We start from the raw sequence: 16,003 nt of genomic DNA, 5'->3' as shown, positions 1-16,003 counted from the left end.
TTGGATGCCCGTGGTCTTCGGGCTCTCAGACGACACTGCATCACTCATCGGCATGATTGTGTCAATGACATTACTAAATGGGCCCAGGAATACTTTCAGAAACCACTGTCGGTAAACACAATCCGCCGTGCCATCAGCAGATGCCAACTAAAGCTCTATCATGCAAAAAGGAAGCCATATGTGAACATGGTCCAGAAGCGCCGTCGTGTCCTGTGGGCCAAGGCTCATTTAAAATGGACTATTTCAAAGTGGAATAGTGTTTTATGGTCAGACGAGTCCAAATTTGACATTCTTGTTGGAAATCACGGACGCCGTGTCCTCCGGGCTAAAGAGGAGGGAGACCTTCCAGCATGTTCTCAGCGTTCAGTTCAAAAGCCAGCATCTCTGATGGTATGGGGGTGCATAAGTGCATACGGTATGGGCAGCTTGCATGTTTTGTAAGGCTCTGTGAATGCTGAAAGGTATATAAAGGTTTTAGAGCAACATATGCTTCCCTCCAAACAACGTCTATTTCAGGGAAGGCCTTGTTTATTTCAGCAGGACAATGCAAAACCACATACTGCAGCTATAACAACAGCATGGCTTCGTCGTAGAAGAGTCCGGGTGCTAACCTGGCCTGCCTGCAGTCCAGATCTTTCACCTATAGAGAACATTTGGCGCATCATTAAACGAAAAATACGTCAAAGACGACCACGAACTCTTCAGCAGCTGGAAATCTATATAAGGCAAGAATGGGACCAAATTCCAACAGCAAAACTCCAGCAACTCATAGCCTCAATGCCCAGACGTCTTCAAACTGTTTTGAAAATAAAAGGAGATGCTACACCATGGTAAACATGCCCCGTCCCAACTATTTTGAGACCTGTAGCAGAAATCAAAATTGAAATGAGCTCATTTTGTGCATAAAATTGTAAACTTTCTCAGTTTAAACATTTGCTATGTTATCTATGTTCTATTGTGAATAAAATATTGGCTCATGTGATTTGAAAGTCTTTTAGTTTTCATTTTATTAAAATTTAAAAAACGTCCCAACTTTTCCGGAATTCGGGTTGTATATCTTTTAAAAAATTTCTTCTGAATCTCAAAAATAAATGTTAGGTAGAATGAGCCTCAATTCACTTTAATTATATGTGGAAAACAGATGAAGCTAGCGAATTGTGACTGACTCGTCAAACAACACGAGGAATCGTAAACTTGACAGAAATTTCACTTTTTGGTGGTTATCCCTTTAAAATAGTCCAAAATTAGACCAATTGTACATGCCATCATGTTTAGTCCATGCAATAGAAGTCAACTATAACCAAAATTGTTAGGGTCCCAATAGTCTTCAGAATATCATCTTCCGTGGTCTGCAGTAGAAAAAAAGTCATTGAGTTTGGTAACAGCATGAGGGCGAGTAAACGATGATAGATTTAGATTTTTGGGTGGCTATCCCTATAATATTATCCAAAATAATGCAAATTGTAGGCTACGTATCAAAATTCTTTGTTTATACAATTAAAGTCAGTGATAACTAAACTGTTCTGCAGGAGTCAGTCAGTCATACAAGTTGTTAACAAAATAATGGTGCGTAAAAGATGATAAAATCTAGTTTTTTTTTTTGGATGATTGATCCCTTTAATGATGCAACCTTAAATATTTCAACTGGTATTGCTCAGACTATCCACAACTGCAGCAGTTCGATCTTAAATTTTCCAAATGGTTCAAGAGTCTACAATTAGGAATGGGATATTCTTTATTATTGATTAGGCGGAAAAGAACAAATAATTTATGCATGTTTAAAAAAAGCATTAGGTTTATCATCACCTTAATTGAATGTCTACTGTTTTGTTACAAATATTATTATTAAATTCAGTTTTTTCTGACATCATTCATTTGCAGCAGCGGGTATGCTTTCAAAATTATGTATATAAACAGGCCTATTATTCATGAAAATCAAGAGTAGAAACATTTTACACAATTGTAAAATCACAAGGATTTGTAATGCGTACAAATCAAAAATCAAAGTATGATATGGCATATTAGGATCTTGCTCATGAATATATCAAGTAAGAACATGGCTCCAAACCATCCAGTGCATTTGACATACCATAAAATAACTACAAAAGACTACCCACAAACCTTCTATCATTAATGTACAGGAGAAAACTATTTCACAGTTCTCATGTGCAAGTGTTTTCCATTTCAAATCCTGTACACAAGACAATATATTCTTTAACAGCTCATCACATCATAGCAAATTTAAAACCCAATCATTTTATTTAATCTTTTCATTGATTTAAATAAAAATGGCAGTTCTATTACAATACTCCTTCCCTCAGTAAACATTTTCAAAATAACACAATTTCTTCAAAAGGCAGACTCAGACTTACTGAATGAAATCTAAAATGGAAAAAAAATTAAATAAACGGGATGGGTATTGTGTTATACCTGGCAAGTCTACTTTTAAATCACATGAGTTATGTTACCCCAAAAGGCACAATAAATAAATTAGACAGTGAATTGTTCAGTGCTGGGGGTGGGTGGGGGGGTTAGACCTACATCATTACTTCTCTCTCCGAAAAGGGAAAAAACTATCATGGCCATCTATGCACTTTCACTCAAAACACCACAAGATCTCTAAGACAGCTGGTTGCAAAAAATACACCGAACTTATCAAATGATCTTGCAGTTTTGACATGGTCACCAGCTAGTCTCCTGCCATCGATGTGTCGACCACATTGCAGTGAGGGCGAGAGTGAAGTCAACAGAATGAGTCTTATCGCCATGCCCTGTTGAGCAGTTTCACTTCCGCTAGACGTTTGCTGATCATGGTGGCAAAGAAGAGGCCAAAGAGTACGCTGCTGATTAATACATAGTCATAGTCATCCTTAAGGACATCAAATTGCTTGGAGGGGAACACTCTGGTCTGGTAGATGTCAAGACCATACGCAACCACCTACAGGATGAAGAAATTAAATGGATTTTTTCATATAATAAGAATGTCATAGATATTAAGGGAATAGTTCACCCAAAATGAAAATTCTGTCATTAATCACTTACCCAACCTGTTAAGACATTAGTTCTTCTTCGGAACACAAATTAAGATTTTTGATGAAATCCAAGAGCTTTCTTTGCATTTAAAATATTCTCATAGCTTCATAAAATTACTGTTGAGTAATTAAGGACATAAGTTTCATTTTTGGGTGAACTCTCTCTTTAAATTAAGACAAATCCTACCAACAAAAAGTTATTTAATATTGTGAAATAAAAAATAAAAAAGGACTTAACCATCACTCTTACCAAACAGGTTGACTCCAGGCCAGAGGGGGCAGTGTGTATGCCCCTTACTCTTGACACAGTTTGGTTGTAGTTTATAAACCACTCTTCACGGATGGGCATTTCTGGAGCATATGGTATGAGGTTTTCCTCCCTAAATGGTGAGACAATCATTGTTCAGCTTGGTTACTCTGCAAGCAAATTGTTAGCCAAAGTCTGAATCGTATGTGATTTTTCCCAACATAGTATTAGTTGAACACCTACCGACTCTGTTCTGAGACCACCTCTGGTCTCCGTGGGTCAAGAAACATCTTTGGTAAGGATAAAATGTTACCTGATGGCAGCCCGACTATAAAGTAAAAAGTAACACCCAGAATTTAATATGAGAATGCTGATATTTTTTTCTCAAAGCTTTGATCTTATAGATATAAAAAAATAAAATAAGTATCTGAACATTCCTATCTTCTTGATATGCACAATACTAACCCAGAAGGTGTCGGCTGGTGATGCCCTTTTCTGTAAGTGTGGCTTCCAAAGTGCTTATGGGAGCAGGAAAAATGTACGACTGCTGCAGAACCTGAGGTGGATGTGGTCTGTCCAGGGAGCTGAACACTGTGCTGTTATAGAGCTCCGCTCCCTCAAAGAGCTCCAACACAGAAAACTCGTTTCTGCGGAACTTGGAGTTCCAGTACACATACTATAGGGAATTTAAAAAAAAAAAAAAGTAGTTTTAAATTCTGCACCATAAACATTTATATCTATCACAGTAATCATAATGGATAAATGGATGGATACATCTGTGCACTTACCACTACCCAGTTTTCAGAGTGTACAAAGTGAACAGGTCCTCTGGCTTTCCGCTGCACCGCTTCATGCACAATGCGGCCAGTGACACCATCAATCAGGAAGATTCCAACAAAGCTCCGCTCCTGATGGGTGTCTGTGCTTTCCGTTATTACAGCCAAGAGATTAGGGTTCAGATACTGCAGAAGAACAACATGTATGATATGTGATTAGAAAAGAGTGTAAATACTTTTGCCCGAAAAGAGCAGTCATTGAATCAGCAGTACCTTGTAGAGCACACTACGATCCCCCATGACTCTGCCCTGGGAATGCACATGTTCATTTGCACGCTTTCCTTTTACAGCCACTATCTTCTGCACCTCAGTGGGGATGACCACCTCCCAGATTAGCTCTGTAGACAAATCCTTAAGGAACAAAATAATTTATGAAAACTAGCATCAAAATTGCTTTAAATCTGCTTTGCATGAATTGACACTAACCTTGCGCAGACGGAAACCTGACAGTTTTCCCTGACTAGAATCCACTAGGTAGAAGAATATGGAGGATGCTGTGTCCTGAAGCTGCTGTAGAACGTTCTTTGTAGATGGAAATGTTGTGACCTGAATGGGAAAATAAAAAGGTTCACATTCTCCAAGGAACACAGAAGGTTTGTCACAAGAATGGAGACCCACCTTGTACTGGTCATCAATAAGTAGAAGGACCTTAGCATAGTCCTGGTCAATGACAGGCAGCAGCAGGGTCTGAAGGACAGGTCTGGGTAAGGCAGGGACACTAATTTGACTCTTCTTGCCAAAGATAGGATTGAAGACATAGAGGTTTCCAAGACCTGTGTCCTGTTAATACAGTGCATTTTTAAATTTAGAAATAAAAAAACAAATGAATAAAATATATATATATATATATATATATATATATATATATGAAAAAACATGTACGTAGTATTGGACATATGAACACTTCACTGTCATAACAAAAACACAGAGTCAAATGAATGAAAATAAATGGACAAACATGTAAACTAAGCAAACAAAAAACAAGAATACAAATGAGCAAACAAGTAAACAAAAATGCACAAACTAACAAAAACAAGTAAATAAACAAAAACACACAATAATTATAAAAAAATAATAATAAAAGCAATTGAACACACAAGCAAATTCACAAACAAGTAAACAAAGTAACTAACCAAACAAGCAAATAAACAAATTAAAAGACAAATGCACAAATCTGTAAACAAATAAAGAAAAGAGTAAACATATGAAAGCAAGTAAACACAAACAGGCAACCAAATAAACAAAACAAATAGCTTTAGATTATAAAAATGCAAACTTAAAAAGCTTACCTTGTTTTTTATAAGAAGTGTGCACTGTGGAGGATGAGGAAAGTGAGCAGTGGTCCTCTGCACAATGAGTTTGAAAACAGAGTTGGGCTCAATGTTTTCTAAATACTGCTTCCACAAAATCGTTCCTGATTTACTGTCGATGCCAAAGAGCTGAGTAGAAAAACAATAGCCATATTTTAACCGACAAAACAGCTAAAAGAACAAAGCAACAGCTGTGCATTCTAAACATACCTTCCCAGAGGCAGTTACCATCACCATCATCTTCTGCAGGTTGAATTCATCCCGAGACAGTGTGTCTATGTTAACCTCATTCTTCACACTGCTCCGGGGCTTCCGGGCATCATAAAAGAGTTTCCAGAGATGGGCCAGCCAGGCCTGCAGCAGGATAAACTGGGAAGAGAGGCGCTTGAGAACCATGGGTAACAGCCCATCTGCAGGCAACAAGAGACCACAGCGATGAATGACAGAGGAAAATGAACCTCTAAGAAAAAAAAAAAGTCACTTCACCTTTTCTTGAGCCAATTCATTGAACAAAAGTTAGACACACTGGCAAAGACATTACATAAAATAAACATGTTATTAGGAAGAGAAGCAAAATTAAAGGAAGCTCTCTACTTTACCTTGAATGGCTGGATCCAAATGCAGCAAATAAGCAATAGAAAACACATAAGGACATAAATACAAAAACAAATTGCAAGAATGCCGTGGAAAGATGAGTGAGACAGGACTGTTTTATTTTTTGCTTAGCAAGCAAAGCAGCAATGTCACAACACACATTAGCCATACATCATACATACATAACACTTATATCTAGCAAATGTTAAAATCGGCCTTCAAATGACATTTTATGTTACCTTAGGATATCATATTAATCTTTTTCACTAATGCCTAACTGGATTGCTCCAAAATTACAAGATGAAAAATACGACTCTAAACAATATGTAGTAAGCAAACAAAGACATAATAAACAATGGTTTTACCGGCTTTCTTTCCAAACTCTCCCTCCAGTTCTGCCTGTGTTCCAGTGAATGGCAGATCAACCATCTCCATCGTGACCACATCAGCCAGGGCCTCCTCCCTCATCCAGACCACCCTGCCTACAGTGGGAGACAAAAATCAACTCTTTGTCTTTTGTAGATTATACTAAATTGACCTGAAGCGAAGTTGAATTTTACTTCATTTTTTTAACAGATATAGTACAGAGGTCCAGGAGAGAAATCAATTCACTGACTTGTTTAAAGCTAATTGTTTAATTTGATTAAACTTAGAATTTAATAATAATTAATTATTTTTTTTATATATTTTAAATGCAACAAATTCATTTTAAGTGAAAGTATTTTGAAACAGCTTTTCTATATTTAATTCCCAGATTAAAATAATTTATATTTTTAATAAATCCATTTCTCCGCAGTGTAGTTCATACCAGGTTGCTGTAGGAATGTGAGTGTAAGATCTTCCGTCTGCACCATGACTCTGTAGCCCACAGAATCATCTTTCTTCAGAAAGGCGTGGACATATAACTAAAGAACAGACCAGTCAAATTAACCTACATTCAAAATGACTGGCCAACAATCGGTTAAACATATATACTTCAGCATCAGCCCTCACTCTGTTTGGCTTTCCTCCACTAGGGTCCATGTGGTAGATAATGGTGGTGTCAAGGTGCCTCCGTCCTGTGTCAGCACTGAACAGGTTGATGCTGCAAGCCTTAAGTAAGAATACAACCGATTAAGCAACAAGTACATGCCTAAAAAGACATTTTTGTCTTGTTTTTGAAATGTGACTCACAGTATCATTCTTTGGGGACATCACAGCAGCAACTGTCCTCTCTCCAGATGTTGCAAAAGCAGCCAGATATGACTGAAATATGAAGGACATTGGGCTTTAGACTTTGAGTGAAGAATAACCAATAAAACTACTGTAATCAATACAATTTTATGAACTGCAATTGTAAGGAATTTAATGGTTCTGTTTAGTTCTTACTGGATTGAAGTCTCGGAGCGGCACGATGAGGCCGTCTTTGAGTTGCAGCAGGATGTGATGATCTGGACTTAGTTGCAGGAAGAACTCAGAAAGAGGAGGCTGTGCTGGATTGGGTTGAGTGGACGTCAGAACAGGCTGGAATCCAGATGCCACCTCCAAATCTAGTGTCTTTGAAAAGAGGAGCTGCTGTATGAGGAAGCACTGTATGTTAAATACAAGCATAGCAACATCTGTACCTGGAGGTGGATCGGTCTCATTTCTGTCTGTTCTGCAGACTGCAGCAGTAGAGTATACAGGGAGTGCGTGATCTGATCCACACACAGTAGGATCCCTGAGCTGATGACTGTACAGCTGCTCTCCAGGCTTGACATCCATGCGGCTTCAACTGATTTCTGAGGGGGAAAAAAGTGTGATTATATTATTACCCAAGTAATCTGTCTCTCTCAGTAAGAAAACTCAATATATTTTCCATATTTTTGTATTATCGAAGTAATCTGAATCTTTTAATAAGAAAACTGCATTGTGTATAATTATAAATTATACATGTAAATTAGGGATGTCCAGATCCGATCACGTGATCGGAAATCGGGCCCGATCGCGTGGTTTCAGACTCGATCGGAATCGGACGTTACCTCCCGATCAGGACTCGGATATATATATATATATATATTCTCATTAATTTTTAACACATCTTTTGTTATGCGGTGTCACAGAGTTAGACCCTTTTGAATCCACACAGAAACAGCAACGCGTGCGGCATGACATCACTTTGTTTTCAAGAGCTGGTGTGAATAAATATAGATTCAAACTCAAAGAGACATGATAGTTTGCGTATGACCTGATATTTCATTCGGACCCAGGATACAGCGAGATGAACATCACAGAGCGCTAAACCCTCATGCAGTGTGTGTTTCATTCATACTCGAAGCCGGAGCGCGCTCTCGCGCTGATATCAGGATATTCCTAATATGGACAAAAGCGTCCAGCTATGCTGTGGTGCTCACAGGAAAACAGAAACTTATGCAAACACGAAGACATTAATATACGATCACGACAATAAATTGTTCTTCAAGTCATCTCCAGCAGGTGATAAATAAAGTATGAACAATGCAGTGCTGATTGACATAGTATTTATTACAGTATAGAAACTATTCTGCATTATTATGTGAAAACAGTGTTTGTAGTATATAAACAAATCATTATTATTTGTTATTGTCCAGCATTTATAGATTTCTAAGCCAATTAAAAGCTAGAAATTAGAGAAAAAATAAAGTTGCCTATACTACCAGTCAGAAGTTTTTGAACAGTAAGCTTAAGGTGTTTTTTTTTTTTTTTTTTTTTTTTTAAGAAGTCCCTTCTATTCACCAAGCCTGCATTTATTTGATCCAAAGTACAGCAAAACAGTAAGATTTTGAAATATTTTTACTAGCCTATTTAAAATAGCTGTTTTATATTTGAATATATTTCAAAATGTAATTTATTGAAGATCCTGGATCTGTTTTTTCGCTCTTCTTTATTCTTTTTTTATGTATTATAGAAGTATCGGATCGGGACTCGGTATCGGCAGATACTCAAAATCAAATGACTCGGACTCGAGGACAAAAAAACCTGATCGGGACATCCCTAATGTAAATGATAAATTATACTATATTGAGTACCATTATAAATGTTTTTACTTTTTGATCAATTTAATGCATCCTGCTGAATAAAAGCATTCACTTCTTTTCATAAAAATAAAAATCCAAAAGAAAGTAAACTCTATACCTTGTTCATGATTTCTCCATCTTCAATTTTGTATTCAACAATAACAATATGGGAGTTCGGCACAACTCCAAAAACAAACACCAGTCCATTCCCACCAGAATAAAGAGTTTGATACTGAACAGTGTCACTGTAGGATGCAAAAAGATGAATTCACAATAATCAATTACAGCAATAAAAAAATATATAAATAAAAACTGTAATAAATTTTTTTTTATTTTTTTTTTATCACCTGTCAGGTAGGTTTTCCACCCATATCTGGCTGCCACTTGAAAGGTCATGGAGCGAGACTGCTGATTTCTTTAGCACAGCCACATACTTCACAAGGTCTTGAACTCCAACTAAAGCAGCAGCCTGAAAGCTGTGGTCAAAAGTGGACACTGTCAGATTGATGCGCCAGTTAATCCTAATACGGTCACAAAATAACACATAACATACAACCTTCCCGTATCAAGTACTGTCTCCCACTTCAGGCCACCGACTGTGGTCTCCCAGGAGCGAAGCAGACGGCCATTTCCAGTAACAACAACAGCATCTAAGAGACAACAAACACAGATTCAGTGGCAAGAAACAAAACCTAATTTCACAATACAAGCTTTTTATGGCATGCTTACCCTGTCCATACATGAGCAGTGCATCAATATGGCCCTCTGGTCCAGTCTTATCCACATGCCGCCAGACTACAAGAAACAAAAGCATTTCACTGACACGGTTAAATGAATGAATCATATAAAATCACTGCTTTTTAATCACCAAGTTCACATTACCAGGAATGTGTATTCTAATATCCATTATTTTTCATTGATAATAATAATACCTTTTAAAATTTGTTTGTAACTATGATGTAAGCTACATAATAGCATAACTCTTAAAGAAAGTGTTCACCCAGAAATGAAAATACTGTCATCATTTACTCCCCTTGATGTTGTTCCAAACATGCATGACTTTCTTTTTTCAGCAGAACATAAAAGAAGATGTTCTGAAGAATGTTTGTAACTAAACAGATGCAACTCTCTCTGACCTTCATTGTGTATGTAAATTTATTTATTTAGTCCATATAACAGAAGTCAGTGGAAACTGAAACTGTTTGGGTACCAGCATTCTTCAAAACGTGTTCTTCTGTGTCAAAAGAACACAGAGTTCTTCAGTCATTCAAATTCGTAACAGCAAATCATATACAATCACAGAACTGACATTTTTGATTAAACTATCCCTTTAAATGAAGCAACCAAAAATAATATCAGGATTCATTGCCTAGACATATATATATATATATTTTTTTTCGTTACTCATTGGACATAATAGAGCTTTGCCTATATCACAACAAAGCTCATCAACTTTCTTTCTAAATGTTGTAAAGGTTCACCAATAAAACAATATCTTTAAAATCAAATAGTTAACCCTTTAATGCACAAATTATTAAATTATATTTTTCTGGTTACAAGCTTATTTTTTATAAATGCTTTTATTACACATTTGTCCGCTTCAAAAAAAGACAGAAAAAAACATTTGATAAATGATGCATCACTTATCAACCATGTAAAAGTTATTTTGTCTAAAAAAGAATAATGATTATGGTCAAGTGTCAAATGTTGACAAAAATGGTGGCTTATAACTGTTTTTGGAGCAACACTGTGGGCTGAAATCTGATTATGGACGCGCATTCTTTCACAGTCTAATTACCAAAAAACGCTTATAGACAGATTCTGACTGGAATTTATAAATGCCCATATATGATTTAACGCACAATGATAGTCAGATGAGCAGAATGACTTACACAGGTCTCCAGTCCTTGAGTTGAGGGAAGCAAACACGTTTTTGTCAGTTGCCACCAGGAGCTTTTTAGACGCTTGAGAGTGAGTGTCAAACAAGGCGAAGCGCACTTTGCCGATAAACTGTTGCCTCCTGAAAGAGATCGCAGGTAGTTCAGAGAGATGTTAACACATGAAGACAAGCTGACATCAGTCCGCAGCCTGCTTCAAGTAACATTACCGGCTGATTTTACAGTCGCTGAAATCCCACAATGGATTATACGCCAAACCAACACACAGCTATACATCCAGTTTACATACCAATCAAACTTTCCAACTTGGTCTTCAAACACCGCCGATGCAGTATAAAATAAAGACACAGATATTGCTAATCTTACTCCAAGCCAAGCCATTGCTGCAGAGGAACAACTCCCACAATGCTTTGCGGTAAAGGACCCACACAGCTAACCTTTGATAAAACAATAAAAATGCATTTAGGCATTCTTTCAACCCTAAGAGGTTATAATTTAGTTTAGTTCTTGATATACAAAAATGTTTTTAAAAAAGTTATTTTTTAACTGCTTTTTACCTGGTGTTAACTGCTGCTCAACATATAACATCAGGCATCCGCTTGAGATGCCAATAGCCTTGATTTAAAATGCTTCTTAAAGGGTCATTTACAATATACATGAACTAATATAATAATAGGAAAGCTGTTATAAAATATGAGCGATAATATAAATTGCCGAAAAGTTTGAAGATAACTTTAACGATCTGGATAAGTTGTGTATCAATGTTCTTGAACTTTTATTTTTAGGCAAATTATTAAATGAATTATGAAAATATTAATTAAATATCAATATAAAATGTAAATGCAGATGCGATCGTAATACACTTTGGACCTTTTCCATGCGTCTGTAGATCGTTTACCGTAATTCCTCAAATAAAAGCCGGGGCCTTTATTTACCTGAACTGCAGAAGGTAACAGGATTTTATTTGAAGCAGGCTTTTATTAGAGGCAGGCCTTTATTTCTAATTCCATCTGTTTGATAAGTAATTGTTTTAAATAACCCGTTTTAAATTAAAAGCGATAGCGTTCCAGTGGACAGAGATCATAACATTAGCACAGAATCAGTTCAGAATCAATCACCAAAAGAACCAGTTCGGTTCAGACGCGCTCTTGTGTCAGTCTTCTTCACGCTGAATCACGCATGCGCACAGTATCATCAGCTCCTCGGTTCTCGAATCGGACGCGTCCGACAGAAACGGTTCTCGGTTCAGTGTACCGGTGATCCGAAAACCGATGCAACCAGTTCTTGACTCGAGAACGAGAAACGCTCCGGTAGTGGGCGTGTAAGTTCGTTATTTGACTCTGATGATTATCCACACAAATTTGACCTCGGCCTTTATTTAAGACCGGCCTTTATTTGACCGTGTTGACCACGCCCCCGGCCACTATCAGAGGCCCTTATTTGAATACCGGTTTTTATTTGAGGAATTACGGTGTGTTTTATTCATGGATTTCCATGTGAAACAACATGGATAAAGGGGTTGCTTTTAAAAAAATTCTGTGGCAAGCCAATCTAATTATGATTTTGTCCTGCTTTAAAATTTTTGTGGGTTTTTATAATTTTCATTTTAAATGGTCTAGTGTTACTGTAGTTGTAGTTTAGGCCATTAGGTGGCAGCACAATCTAAAGACAATTTCAAACATTTCCTTTGGACCTACGCAGCTGTTCAATGTTTGCTATAGCAAACTGTTGTTTTATTACTAAACTCATTGCAAAAACACTTGTAACCCAAATCGATTTACCTCTAACAATTATGATATGTTTAAATATCTGGGTTTTGACTTAGCATGTTCATAAACATGTTTGCAGTGCAATCCAATTAAGACCCCCCCCCCCCCAGAATTAATTAAAACATTTTTAGACAGATGGGGGGGGGGGGGGGGGGGGCATACATATCACTCGTATGTCCAAGCCTACAGTAACATGTTACTGTAAATGCTTTTAGTAACACTCAGTAGGACTACAGTACCAGATAAGCGGTTCCTTCTCAGCTTTGCTGGCTTCCAGATGAAACAGCCTGAACACACTCAGTTGAATCTGTATGGGAAAGTGTTGTGAGGATCTGTGACATGGATATACACGCGGTGATGTTATTATTCCTGCTTACAGAGATCCGTTCATCGTGGTGTCATCGAGCTCTGCAGCCTTTTATGTAAGTAGCATGAAAATAAATTACATTTTAGTCATGTTTTTATTATGTTAATTTAGCAAATTTATTGACTGCATGAAGATTGATTGGATTGTATGCACAAATCTGTTTTCTTGTTTGAAATATTTGTTATGAATATGAATAAAAATAAAAATGCAAACTTAAGCATCTTCTTTTCTAACAGAATTATGTATTAAGCATAAAGTACTTTTGATAAAGTGTATACTATTATACTATATAGTGTATACAAATGTACACCATTTTAAATTAATAGTTTTATTAAGCAAATCAAATTATTTTGTTCAGATATATAAATTAAAACATAATTTATTATTATTATTAATAATAATAATAATTACAAATAAATTTCCAGTTATTGTGTTCTAAAAGACTTCAAAACAGAGTTGTTGATGTAAGAGCTGCATTGCACTTGAAATGGAAAGTAATTCTTAAATTTTTCTTTGTTCAGGCCAAATGTCTGCTCAGCACAAGAGAGAATCATCACAGCTGAGAAACAGACATGTGTACTGGCTTTTACACGTATGTTGAAGGTTTGGAGGCAAGGATGCACAGGTCATGCTTGGTGTATGGACTATGAGAGGAGGTACATATTCTAGTTAGGCTGAATACAGTTACAACAAAAGAAATTAAATATATTAAAAGTTGGCACTAGATTTTACATGTAGTAAAGAGTCCCTCTATCACTATCAGTAGTCCTTTTTACCCTCACAGACGTTTCTCATTGGTACACCTTTCAGTGCCAGCCAACTTCTTTCCGCTTTTGAGAATGGGCAGAGGGCTAAAGAAAGACAGCAGTTAGAAACTGATCCTGTTGTTGAGAGATGATGGTAATTAAGGGTCTCAGATGCTTTGGGAATCAAAAGAAAGCTCAAGACTCACAGAGCCATCAGCCCCTTGGCAATGGAAGATCATTGAATAGGACTCATTAAACAGGCACTGACCAAATGCTGAACTAATTGGGGTTTAGAAGTCTATTATTACACGGCTCTATGAAATACTTACTTCTGATTGGCCAATTGTGAGAATCCATGCAATTTGTCTTACATTTTTGCTGAACTAGTTTTATAGTAATCATATTTTTATCACTTTGTAGGACTGCTTACTACATAGGCTACAGGCAGGTATACAGACAAGATTTTAAGACTACATTCAAATGCTGTCCTGGATGGTCCCAGCTCAATGCAGAGGCAGGCTGCCTCTATCGTAAGTATTTCCACTGTCAGGTCTGTCCTATATCTCATCAGACATCCAAATGACATGAAAAACAAACATATAGGCCCTAAACTTTAAGTGTAGATTTGTAGGGTTGAGGTTAATGATTCATAAACATCATTCACTGAAGGATTGTGTAGTGAAAGGCTTACATGATTAATGAGATTCCTGTTCTTCTCTGGAGATTCCATGAGAGGGATTCTGGCTTTGTTGCAGCTGTCAATCATGAACAGAAACTTTTCATCAGATGCTCATTTTGGGGACCAGCAACATTTCAATAGACGCTTTATCTTGGTTCAGGATGGTCCAGGATTGTTGTTTGGGCACAATGGATCTATTCTCTAAATATCAAATAGTAAATCATTGGATTTAGTTAGTGTTCTGTTGAAATCTATGAGAATAATCCAAAGCATGATGTTTTGAATGGTTAGCCCACATTGCTTAATCTCTTTAGGGTCACTGTCTGTACTGTCACTTCTGCTTTATTTTGTGGAGTGGTTTGCCCTTGATGGCATGACATAGCATGTATTTGTATTTTTAGAAATGACATGGCAACCAGTTCATCGCAGCCTTAACATGTTTTAATGCTAAAAGGCCATAAAAAGACATAGCATAGCTTCTCATCAGTGGCAAGAATCTGGAAGGCTTAGTGTCCTCTTCTTGCAGTGAGTTAGGACACAATGAACCTTTGTGATCATCAAAAGACAGCTGTAGGTAGAGGACATTTACTGTAGCTTTCTTTGCTATCAGTTTGGAGAGCATGTCAGGTAAATCACTGTTGTTGTTGTTTTCTTTGGATCCCCCATAGATCTTAATTCTACAATAATTTCCTATTATATGAATCCCATAATTAGATTACGAGAGTGAACTGCTCCTGCTAAACTCAGCCTCTGTCAGTAGTTTAATAATCAACAGTTGTATTCCCAATACATGTAAGTCGCTTTATAAGTAGGCATTTAGTATCATACAAAGCTATGCTGTTTTCTTCTTTTTTGAGTTACATCTGTCAGATAGAAGGGGTATTAAAAAAAAAAACCCTGCTTTCTAGATTTTCAGTTAGAAAGAAATGAACAGGCTATCAAATGGACACTACATGAATTAAAAGTATTACTTTATTTATTCCTATTTGTGATTTATTTACTTATTTAATATGACAGTCATCAAACTAAGAGTACATTTTGGGGTGTAATTCGATTTCATTTCTATTTTTTCATCTGGTTCTCTCATTTGTTGTAACTGATTTAGCAGCTGAATTGCCATAACAACCAGAATATTGTGTAAGAAGTGATTTGTCATTATCACTGCCTGGTGAAATAAAACAAATAATGAATAGTTTGATCATGTTGAACCAACTTTCAATATTTTCTGTGAAGATGTGAATTTCCCCACAGAACAATATATTTGACTGTCTGCTTCTAAATCTCTTTTCTGCTCCAGCTCTCTGCACTTATGGTGTCTGCTTTAATGGGTGTGTGTGTACAGGGTGCTTGAATCAACTGTGTGACTGCCCCGCAGGATTCAATGGATCCAGCTGTCAGTATGGTGAGTACACAAGTTATCTGAGCTTTGAACCAAAGTATTATAGTGCTCGGTGAATGTCAGTTGGCTTGTGTGATGAATTTTACCCGACTGTGTTCCATCAGTGTCATGA

General features: G+C 36.8%; 1 protein-coding gene and 1 long non-coding RNA gene across 2 annotated transcripts; one reads left to right on the top strand and one right to left on the bottom strand.

Annotated features, from left to right (window-relative positions):
• Window positions 1–1,717: 1,717 nt before the first annotated feature.
• On the bottom strand, window positions 1,718–11,374 carry emc1 (ER membrane protein complex subunit 1). The gene is made up of 22 exons (XM_059527733.1): window positions 11,221–11,374; window positions 10,926–11,053; window positions 9,763–9,828; window positions 9,590–9,683; window positions 9,381–9,509; window positions 9,152–9,278; window positions 7,624–7,779; window positions 7,388–7,555; window positions 7,193–7,264; window positions 7,013–7,111; window positions 6,828–6,924; window positions 6,385–6,501; window positions 5,636–5,835; window positions 5,405–5,554; window positions 4,734–4,895; window positions 4,542–4,661; window positions 4,329–4,466; window positions 4,068–4,241; window positions 3,745–3,955; window positions 3,523–3,607; window positions 3,283–3,412; window positions 1,718–2,938 (listed from the first exon to the last, which is right to left on the bottom strand). The coding sequence occupies exons 1-22, from the start codon at window positions 11,310–11,312 to the stop codon at window positions 2,759–2,761; spliced, it is 2,895 nt and encodes a 964-aa protein (XP_059383716.1). The 5' UTR covers window positions 11,313–11,374; the 3' UTR covers window positions 1,718–2,758.
• Window positions 11,375–12,944: 1,570 nt separating this feature from the next.
• On the top strand, window positions 12,945–14,343 carry LOC132118145 (uncharacterized). The gene is made up of 3 exons (XR_009425878.1): window positions 12,945–13,122; window positions 13,589–13,723; window positions 14,234–14,343. It is a non-coding gene; the product is annotated as an uncharacterized LOC132118145 (long non-coding RNA).
• Window positions 14,344–16,003: the final 1,660 nt, after the last annotated feature.

The sequence above is a fragment of the Carassius carassius genome, chromosome 37 (genome assembly GCF_963082965.1).
Source record: "Carassius carassius chromosome 37, fCarCar2.1, whole genome shotgun sequence".
Classification (NCBI taxonomy): Eukaryota; Metazoa; Chordata; class Actinopteri; order Cypriniformes; family Cyprinidae; genus Carassius; species Carassius carassius.
The sequence above is the reverse complement of the archived record's forward strand: the minus strand, read 5'-3'. Positions and strand labels throughout refer to the sequence as shown.

Excerpts from the sequence above, each read along its gene's own strand:
- emc1 (XM_059527733.1), bottom strand. The coding sequence starts at position 11,312 with ATGGCTTGGCTTGGAGTAAGATTAGCAATATCTGTGTCTTTATTTTAT. Across the intron at positions 9,279-9,380 it reads GTGGAAAACCTACCTGACAG|TGACACTGTTCAGTATCAAA; the intron begins GTGATAAAAAAA and ends TGCATCCTACAG. Across the intron at positions 4,896-5,404 it reads CACTTCTTATAAAAAACAAG|GACACAGGTCTTGGAAACCT; the intron begins GTAAGCTTTTTA and ends CTGTATTAACAG.